Below are 11,489 nucleotides of genomic sequence, written 5' to 3' on the forward strand. Positions count from 1 at the left end.
ATAAATATTTTGTGTTTATTTGAGCTATTTATAGACATTTGAAATTTAAAATTAATATAGTTTGTTTTTATTTTATAAATGTCGATAAACAAAATTTTCGCTGAGATAAAAAGCTTGGTAATTCAAAATTAATCATAAGTTCCCTAAAACGCTGTTCATTTACCAATTAAAAAACATTGAAAATACATAGTCACAATATTAATTTTTAATTTAATTTGACGAAATTCGGATGCACAAAATCAATTATATTATTCACAAGTTCTTTGTAAGATTAGACAGTTTGATATGCCTCTACAATCGTTATTTAGAAATTAGAATTTATTGTATTTATATTTTTAATTGTTTGGAAAATCCGTGAAAAACCTTTGTAAAATGATATAGGTATTATGCACATTTTTAGAAAGTGTAACATAATAATATATATAATATAATATAAATACATAACATATAATATAAATATCGAGTATTATTGTGCATTATCGTCGGTTTGTTTATATTATAAGGTGGCAACATGCGCATTTCGATGTAATGTAACTGTAAAATGCAATTGATTTTAATATTTTACTGCCGATCCGAACGTTATTGGTATTCAGACGAACATCATAGGATGTTTGGGGACGATTGCTGACTGCTGTACACGTGATATCATATAAACAAAGTATAGGCACGCGCCCCGAATAACGCCCACAACGCCACAGAGTCAGAAGGATATAATTGTAATTTTTTGTAAATACTACATATTATTATATCGGGTATTATAATCTATGTTATGCATAAAATATAATATAATATATTATTAATAATTATGAACTAAATACACAATAATTCACACACACAGATAGATTCATATGATTCAGAACTCGCACTGCATTCAAATTAAAAATGCTCGAAATAGTACCTATATAATATATTAATATGTCCAAGCAATGTGATATTGGTGGGTATTGACCAATATGATTTGAAGAATTATAACTTACCTACATGATCACGAGTTCGATTATATATAATGACTAATGAAGGAAATTCGTAATATTATGGATGTGCCATGTGCGTAATGATATTATTTGATCCCAACGGGTCCCCATATAATTGATCTAGAATTTTTGTAAATTTCTTTAATTTGTCATAACTAGAGTATCAATAGGCTATATAGGTTCTAGTACAACGGGTCATGCACTCCTGCCCAATAACACAGCTTCGACAAGTTTTGGGTTTTCTGATCACATGGCGTATGTTATACAATTTGTTTAGCGAATAGAAAGTGAAAATAATATATATTATACCTGTACTCTGGACTCGGTGAGACCGATTCGCATGGCGATCTCCTCTCGCATGAAAATGTCCGGATAGTGGGTCTTGCTGAAACACCGCTCCAGCTCGTTGAGTTGCGCCGGCGTGAACCGGGTCCGATGTCTCTTCTGCTTGTTCGGCTTTCCGGCGTCGTCGCCGTTGAGTCCGACGCCACCACCACCACCACCAGCGGCGGCCACAGCGGCAGCAGCGGCCAGTCCGTGACCGGCCGCAGTTGACAGGTCGAAACCTCCGCACGACAACCGGAACGGTCCACCGCCGCCACCTCCGGCGCCGGTGGACAGCTGATGCGAAGGTGACGGGCCGTTGCCTTGCTGCAGGTGACTGTTACCTGTGCCGCCGAGTCCGTGACTACCCCCGACGTCGTGTACACCTCCACCACTACCACCGGTCTGCAACTGGTGTAGCGATCGATGTTTGAGACCATCGAAGTCCTTATGGCCTGTGGTGTGCGAATGACATCAACAAAAAAAAGAAAAACACGTCGATATATTTTACATGATGCGCGAGTATAATATCATATAATATTATAATTTATTAATACCATACAAATATGATTTATGTCTAAAATAATTAGATATTTAATATTATAATATTATTATTATTTTCCGTATGAAAATTATTGCCGTAAATATATATAGGTACAGCGTTTTAGTGACAAAGTTTTGACGCATAATATTGTCGAACCTCCGTGTCCACCAGCTGTAATATATAGGTACAAAACACTTGTGAGTTATAATATTATTATGTCGAGACTGTATAACGGTCGGAGAAAATGTCGAAATTACAAATTGGATGCGGTGTGCCATTATAAATATCAGCGTCTACCTATAGTGTGAGCGTGCGTGAGTATAGGACGTCGATATTATTTGTGGTTGAAACGAGGACTGAACGGGTGTTAAAACTTAAAAGGAATGACGACGACGCCGATGCAGGGCAACGCGATGATATTATACGAGCGCGCTTACATATAGCGGTAACATGCGGTAACGGTGCGGTTCGGGGCTAATTTGGCGTTGGAAATTAAATTTAACCGACCGTCCAATCAAAACCCGAGATTTCTAATATAATCAACCGACGGCGATGTGCAGAACACGTATATTTAAGTGAACGCACACGCGAGAATAATATGCTTGTGTAAATATATGTATAATATTATGTATAGGTATATAATATGTATAACACAATATACACACACACGCACACACACACACATAGCAGGTAGGATGTGGTGGACAATGGACATGCGCACTCATCGTTGTCCGAACGGACTTATCGTGTTTCCCGCGCCCTAGCTATGCTACCAGGCTATATCCTTCCGGTTCCCTCTTACTCTTTCTCTCATTAGGTGCGCGTTACCTTTAACCTCAAACGACGCACAATATTGTATCATATAATATCGATCTACGATACTTACCTATAAATAATTATAATTGGACATATCAACTATACGGTTATATAACATATAAATAGCATAGCACACTACATAATAGTGTATATTATGCCCGGGTACATACAATCTACATAATATTTCCAATCTTAAACGACAACATAGGTAGGTATCATAGTAATATATTTATTTATTTTTAAACTTATTTAACACTTTAAGTGTATGGTTATTAGCTGGTTTTTTACTGTGGGGGTGGTATGGTTAGTTTAGAACACGTGTATATTGGATGATTATATTACTAAAAACTCGGGTGGTTTGCAATGACTGGTCACCCATCCTGGAGCTACTGATGCTCGACCTCAGAACACGTTAGTGACTGCGACCAACTAACCGTGCCGCACCAAGTCCCCATGATAATGTCATGACAATATATGACTACAGTTCTTATAGTATAATGTAGACTGTGGAGAGTTAACTATAGGTATACTATAGAATATAGATAGGTATTGACTAAACGCAATTTTTACGGTTTTGCATATTGTATAAAGGCTGTATAGCAGAAACGTTTTTTCCAAATCCACGTGGAACTTAAAAAGAAAAATTTTTAAAGAACAATATATTGTTTGAACTTGTCCCTTAATCGTGGGATTCGAATAAATTAGATTTAAAAAATTATTAATTCGCCATCTTTGGTAATTGGTTTTATATACAGGTAGGTAAATTTTGCAGTAAATGTATATTGAATAGACTATGTAGACTCTCATACCAAAAATACGCTTTAGGTACATAACTGGGTTTTGCGGAATGAAATGAGTGTGTATAGTATATAGGTTTATACAGCGGCGTAGCTAGGATTATGATATAGGGGGGGAGGGGGTTTGAGTATAAATTAAACCAGGTTTTGCACAGTTTTCGTATATAAATAATACAGTTATTAGGGGGGAAATATCAATGGTGGGGGATTGAACACCCACAACCCCCCAGGCTAAGCCACAGGGTATAAACATATTAGTATATTACACTTACACTTGCGCATATTACTGTTATACACTCTAATATTGTAGGTAGATACCAGCTATATTATATTACGCATACGTGTAATGCAACCTGTATTATATTCCGTGGAGAGTATTTCTGCAAGTTAGGTATAGGTTTCTAAACATAAGTTTATTAGGATATTAGGTCCCCGTTGTGTCCGTTCGTCCATCCTTTAGTTACCAGTACATATTATTTAATATTTACGATTGCCATTGTTGATATACCTAATAAATATATTTTTTTTAAATTGTGTAATATGGAATTATAGTTTATTGCGTAGTGTTGTAGTTTTATTAAAATATATAGATACTTTTAGAACAGTGAATTTAGCACGCTCACAGAGTGAGCTTTCCTAACTTATTTCTTATTATTATTAGTATTCTTAAGGCCAGTTGTATACCATCTCCGATTAAAGTTAACCACCGATTATGATAAAATTGTATCTTAGTCCGTGAAGTTAACCAAAGTTTAATTGACCGAATTTAGCCGTTTATAAAATCTATTTTATCAGCTGATTAAGCGTAATCGAAGTGCAACCGTAGACGGTACAACTACTTGTCCTTACAGTATTGGATTTGAGTGAAAACATAACCTTTTTTTTTTTAAATATTTAGCCAGTGTGCATCTGCATAACATTATATTTATTTTGCCTATATGTGCATATACCTACTGATTTTTGAGTAATTTAATATACTATAATTTCGATTTTATTATGTTATATAAGTAGGCATATGTAGGTATTAGGTACTGCTTAATATATAGATACCTACATAATATAGATACAATCGCACCGATTCAAAATATCTACGACGGTGTATAAACTTAAAAGTATAAAAATGTTGTAATCCGTAGTTACATATTATGATGGTTGTAAAATTTAAGTGAACATTTATTACTGTTCATGCAATACTGCAATGTTTATGTCAGTCAATATAATACTGACAATACATTGCACATTTTATCGCATGGATCCTATTGTTTGTTTTACTGATCTTATGGTTTCTTTAAGTCTGCAGACTTGGCAGACCATGGAGGATAATAAATACATTAAATCAAATAACAATTGAATGTTAAGAAAATACTGAATATACAAATAAGACTTAGGCCAATATATAACACCGTGTTAAAAACCTCAAGACAAGTCTTAGGGGTTTAGCTTAATTGTTGACTGTTGGATTCAAAAGTGTTCAAGTTATGAGTAACTTCATTTGAGGATACTTAATTAATATAGATATAACGTAATCATATAGTTTTATAATTGAGTTTAATTGATGGTTAATGTAATAATCTATACAGATATACTATAGCTATACTTTTTTTTTTTTAAATAATTACAAAATCAGTCCATGACGAATAATAAGTATAATATAGTGTATTGAATATTGATGGGATATTATACGAGCATTCCTGGGATCTATATATATAGTTAATACGTATAGTATATACCTATCATGGGCGTGCTCAACGGGGTTAAGGGGGTTCAACCCCCTCCCACCATTCACACTTCAAAAATATAATATGTGTACTTACATATAATTATTATAATAATTTATTGAGAACAAATCTAGTTTAACTCCCACTCAAATGTCATTATTTTTTATTTAGTAACTATGTATTACAATGAGTTAAGAATGGTGTTGCAAAAATGAATTGCTCCAAATCATAAGTTTTTAAGTATAACCTTATGAAGTTCACGATTTTCTGTGTTTCACGCATTCGTACAACGCAATATTTTGATGCGCGTTTGGAACTTTTCTGTTTAACTGAACACCATTATTTCAATTATTTTTGTTTTAACGTATCAGATATTTAATACATTTAAAATGCTTTAGCTGAAATGATAACTCAACACAATCGAAAATTCGCAAAATGATTATACTCAGAACTTTCCTTACTCAAAAATGATTTTTTCATAACTTTAAAGTTTTAAGAAATTAACAAAATATTCCCACCTTAGAGTTTTTTTAAATATTGTAAAAAAAAAAATAAGCATAAATTATGTTTATATGAACTGTTTGTTCATCATGTATATTGTATATGAATATGAAATTATGTTTTCTTTATTTTAAATAAACTATCGTGCAAATTCCTTAAGTTTAAAATTATAATAATAAAAGAAAGAAGTGTGTAGTGTCACCGGATTGCTTCATGTTACATTTTTTCTAAGCTGTATAATACTTAAAATATATTATATATATAATATATATAGACTATAAAGTAATTCCAACAATTATATTCATCGCTCACTGTTTTTTCTTTTAAATATGAATTTATTAAAATTTAGATTTTTTGAATACTATATAGGTATTTAGTACAAATAAAGTTGAATAATTCAGATATTTTTTTTCGCATTTAGATTCAGATGTGCATGTTGATATTTATCACAAAATAATAATCATCTACCAATGTTAAAAATATTTCATAATAAAATAGTGTGGTTTACATTAAAAAAAAATAAATTTTCAATCTCACAGCTGGGACACTTTAATCTAAGTATTTTAAATGATGGTCTTTAAGTAAACTTAAAAATACCAAAAATCAGAATATGGATAAATTTATTGTAGAGGGATAATTGAAGGGTTAAAACGGGTTAGCTGTCAACTGGTTCTTTGTTAAAAATGTAATCAAATAATCGTTAATCATAATAATTTGTGATATTATACCTTTATGTTTAAATTAAAAATACATTCATTTCATATGGAACTTTTAATTGAAAGCCGATATGAAATAATGATGTAACAGCCGGAAAAATATTATGACTATTATATTTATTATCATAATATTATTTCGTAAATCGTAATCAATACGCGTTAAATGAAAAATAGATATATTATAATATATAGGTACCTATTATAGGCTATAACCATTATATAATATTATTTATTTAACAAATATAAATAAATATTATAATATTAGTTCCAATATTAGTTTTGAAATTATGTTAATGGTCATATGTTATTTCTTTAATAACTAACACGATACAAATTCACTGCAACTTATACTTTTCAAAATTTAAACCTTCTTTAACTTGAAGTATAGATGACATTTTCCCTTAGGAATTCTAGACATTGCCACATTACGCAGAAATGCAGAATACCTTTTATCCTTGGATAAAGACATAACAGTAATAACATATACAACAGTCAAAGCTTATCATTACAATATAATCATGTGGAATAATAATAATAATCATTTTTAGGAATAAGTAATCTTTAGACGAAATAATATTTTACTATAATTAGATGTTTAAGTCATTAATTTTTAATAAGTAATAGTTGCATTTAATATTATTTTTCAACATGATTTTAAGATGTATTAGCTACCTATAAATATATAGGTAGCTAATATTATAATAATACCTATAATATAATAATAATATTATTATTTATTAATATTAAATATAGTACCTTTGTGTTGTAGAACACACATATTGGTATGTCTAGCTGATTACCTATGTGGCTACATCTGAACGTACAAACAACAGTAGATATTTTTAAAAGTTTATAATTTACTTGCAATGAATAATTTGTCAAAATCTTCTATAGGACTTATCAATTTCAAATTAGAATAATGAAAAGTGCATATTATAAAACAACATGCAATACATGTATATTTGTTTTTTATCATACACAATCTGCAGACGCTCTATGCCTCTATCTCTGTGTTTTGCTGAATGATAAGCGTATTTTGTGATTTTTTTGTTACATACATTTAGACTTATTTACCTATATTTCACGGGAAAGAAATATTTATATAGGTATCTACACATTATACCTATACAAGTAGTTAAAACTTATTTTACTATAGGAACCAACTATATAAGATCATTTACAATTTCATTATTTACATGGTTTTTGAAGAGCATCCAAAGATCGTTTAATATTTTAATTGGTAGGTGCTTATTAAAATATGCTTTTATTATTTAGGTACAATTATCGGAACCTATACCTGCTATGAATCTACCTATTCAAAATAAAACTTAGTTATATCATCTATATAACTTGACGATTTAGTTTTTATACAAATTACGTTTAAATGATATAATTTATACATTATACCTATATAATATAATAAGTAATAATCATATTTGTGGTTATAAAATGAATGCTCAATTGCAGCACGAATACTATATATTATTATATTATAAATATATTTATTTTTCTTAGATTATATGCTTACCGCCGACATTATTCGGGCCAATTATACTGATGTTGTTGAGCATGTTCGGCCTCAACCCTGGCCTAAACGGTATCGATGACAGAATTGTGATCGATTTTCGATTTTCTGCGTTCGTAAAAAAGTAGAAGAAATATTATTTAGAACCACGACAAGGACGAATAACGAAAAATCACTAGACGCTCTCAGTTTTCGATCGCGTGGCGTTGGCATCTGACCAACAGTCGAATGAACCACCGACGGCAGTCGTCCCTCTAGGAGGGCACAGCCGACGGTTGGCCATGGTCGTCATATAAATAATATAGGCGGCGATCGCGTGGAAATTTTTCAATCCGATCGGCAGGACGATGTAAAATTGTAATGAGGATAACTTTTTAGATCTAAAATGTATTGACCAACACAATGTAATTATATTACTATTATTTATTTGCTGTTTTACACGCACTGTCGCGAATGGTACGCGGCGGAATCAACGGACCGACGACTATATAGGTACTCGATAAATGATACTCGCACGCGCGCTGTACGATATATCGACGACGGTGCGATACGGTGTGTGATGCGATAAGTAGTGCTAACGCGTGTGGTACAACTACGAGGGCGCGGGTGTTGCATTCGGATAACGCGTCAGCGACAGTGGCGGCGGCCTTATGGCTTGCGCCGGTATAATGTACCGAGGCAGTGGCGGCTGCGGCCACCGGCGGCCACTCGTCAGCGACGCGCGTTGTGCCGAGAGGCGTTGGCATCAGCGGCAGCATCCGGCCGCCGTTCTGATTGGACCAATCGTCGGCCGACGTGGGCGTGGTCAAAATCGGACCCGGGAGTCCCGTCACACCGTCGTCACTGCACGCCGCACATATTTTGCGTCTGTTCACTCGTAGTCCACCCGACTGATGCCGCCGCACCAGCAGTCAGCACCACCACCACCACCACCACCACCACCACCACCACCACTACCTTTCTACCCTCAACACCACCACTACCACTACCACTACCACCACCGTCGCCGCCGCCGCTGCTTGATGGCCCGCGGCACTCGAGTAGATGATAGTTCTGCGAATTGAAAATGAATGAATCCTAAACGCGAATAGAGAGAGGGTAACGAGAGAGTGAGAGAAGGGAAAGAGAGTGAGTGAGGGAGTAAAAAAGATAGACTTGAAAACGCGTAAAAAACCAGAATCGTGGCAAGAAGAGTGCAGGAGTGAAGTGAATGACTTTACTTGGTGGGGGCAGAGAGTAGAAAACGCTCACTGTTTTTCGTATTTTTTTTCATTTCTACCGAATTCCCAGGTATATAATATTATACCTACAGACGGGCTAATGAAATATTGATTAGAGTATAACGTCAAGTGCCGCGCGTTTATACGAGGGTGGTTTTTATTTATTTCGTGCTATATACATCCCACATTTTCTTTTACTTATTTCTTTTATTTTTATCGTCGTCATGCGGTTTATTTGTTTTCATTGTTTGTATATTCCTAATATACCTATATGATAACGAATTGATTAAACGAAGTAGGTACATGTATATACAAGCGACAGCAATATAGCTGCAATATGAATTTATTGTACGTGGGTACTGGGTACTGGGTGGATATCAGAAACTACGTCATATTATATATTGAAGATAATATTATATAGGCATTCCTTCTGGGAATTCTACTTTCTTAATATATATTATTATACAGGATGATTCACCAGGCATGTTCACTCCTATTTTTCTTCAATGGTGCATTTTTTTTTCAAAATCTGATTCTTGGAATTTTTAAACACAGGTACTTATAAAGATCATTTTTTTTTTAAATTATCGAGATTTTTTTGTACAAATTAAGGAGTGTCCTGTGAAGATAAAAACTTCTGTTTTTGAAATGAAAATCTCCCCCCCTTTTTTTCTGTAACTTTTTTAGTAGATAGTTTTTCTGAAAATGTGGTCGTATCAAAAAATCTAAAAGAGTAGTTTTTGAGTTATTTAATTAAAAAAGTTAACAATGTGTAATCCCAACTAAGGATGGTGATCTATTGACATTTATAGTTTGTAAAAATGATCCATGTATAAAATATTAAAATACTATGGAGTATGGACCCAATATTATATTACATCTATTTTATATTTTCATAAAACCATTTTTAAATACTACTATACAGTTCGGCTGAAACGTTCAACATGAACACACGTACTTTGTATTATCTCGCTCCGTCATTAGTGTATACTATCGGTCGTTTCCAAATAAAAATGTCAACGAATAAAACCTCTCAAAAAATTGGTTCAAATTTTCCAGGTTCACGCAGCTCCTCAAAACGTCATTTGTCGAATTCGTCTATGTCACCTAATAAGAATGATAAAAAAATCCAAATTTTTCGTTTCGCCAAACAAATTTGCCGTTCTTGCCAATAACAATAACTGTGAAAATAGCGATGTTTCCACATCTTCAATCAGCTCTAAAGACGACTCCACTAAGTCACCTAACACTGTTCAGGATTTTGATCCGCCGTCTCCGTCAATCTACATAAAAAATATTGCAAATTACTCCGCCTTCAACTCTATTTTGACAAATATTACCGGCCCAAACGCCTTTACTTGAAAGTCTTCGGCTTCTCATCTCATCGTCCGACCTTCAGGTCGTAATAGCTTCAACAAAATTGTCTCTCACTTAAATGAAACTGACGCCAGTTTTCATTCATTTGAACCTCGCTACCAACGTCCCCTACAGGGTCGTCATCAGAAATTTACACCCCTCAACCTTAGGTACCAATATTTCCTCCACTCTGGATGAACTAGGACATCAAGTAAAACACATCTACAACGCCAAAGACAAAAATAAACGTCCCCTTCCACTTTTATTTGTGGAGATCTACCCGAATAAAAGTAACGAGAACATTCACAATATTAAGTCGTTGCTAAATACTATAGTGGTTATCGAAAACCCACAATATTATAAATGCCAAGCGTTTGGCCATACGCAAAACTATTGCAACCACGCTTCCCGCTGCGTAAAATGTGGTGCGGAACATCATACCAACGAGTGTACCAAGGACCCAAAAAGTCCTGCAAAGTGTGCACTTTGCTCCGGGGACCATACCGCAAACTTCAGGGGATGCCCAGTTTTCAAAAGAGCTAAAAAAAAAAGACCTTCAAAAGCACCTCCAACCAAAGTTCCAGAGTCAAACCATCATTCCAGTCCGAAATCTTACGTCGAAGCCACCAGGGTTCAAGAATCATCCACATATCACACTTCCATCATACTATCTAATTTCATTACTAACCTCAACTCTCTAATCAGTCCACTAATTACTCTCCTCTCATCAGTTCTTAACGCACTAATCCCCAAAGTTTCCTTATCTCCATAGTTATTTTCGTTAAATTATCCTCATTATAACACAATAGTCCATCTAAGGTATTATACTTATATAGTTATACCTCACTAATGTTTTTAATTATCTATACCGTTATTAAATCTTTGTTATATTTCTTATCTCATGTTTAAATATGTTTCCAATATGTAATAATATTATATAATAATTGTTGAGCAATAATAGTTTTAAGCTGAATGTTAATAAAAAAAAAAAAAAAAAA

General features: G+C 33.5%; 1 protein-coding gene across 1 annotated transcript; it reads right to left on the reverse strand.

Annotated features, from left to right (window-relative positions):
- Positions 1-477: 477 nt before the first annotated feature.
- On the reverse strand, positions 478-8,684 carry LOC100569588 (homeobox protein orthopedia-like). The gene is made up of 2 exons (XM_003246671.4): positions 7,919-8,684; positions 478-1,753 (listed from the first exon to the last, which is right to left on the reverse strand). The coding sequence occupies exons 1-2, from the start codon at positions 7,959-7,961 to the stop codon at positions 1,278-1,280; spliced, it is 519 nt and encodes a 172-aa protein (XP_003246719.1). The 5' UTR covers positions 7,962-8,684; the 3' UTR covers positions 478-1,277.
- Positions 8,685-11,489: the final 2,805 nt, after the last annotated feature.

This window comes from Acyrthosiphon pisum, chromosome A2, assembly GCF_005508785.2.
Source record: "Acyrthosiphon pisum isolate AL4f chromosome A2, pea_aphid_22Mar2018_4r6ur, whole genome shotgun sequence".
Taxonomy (NCBI): Eukaryota; Metazoa; Arthropoda; class Insecta; order Hemiptera; family Aphididae; genus Acyrthosiphon; species Acyrthosiphon pisum.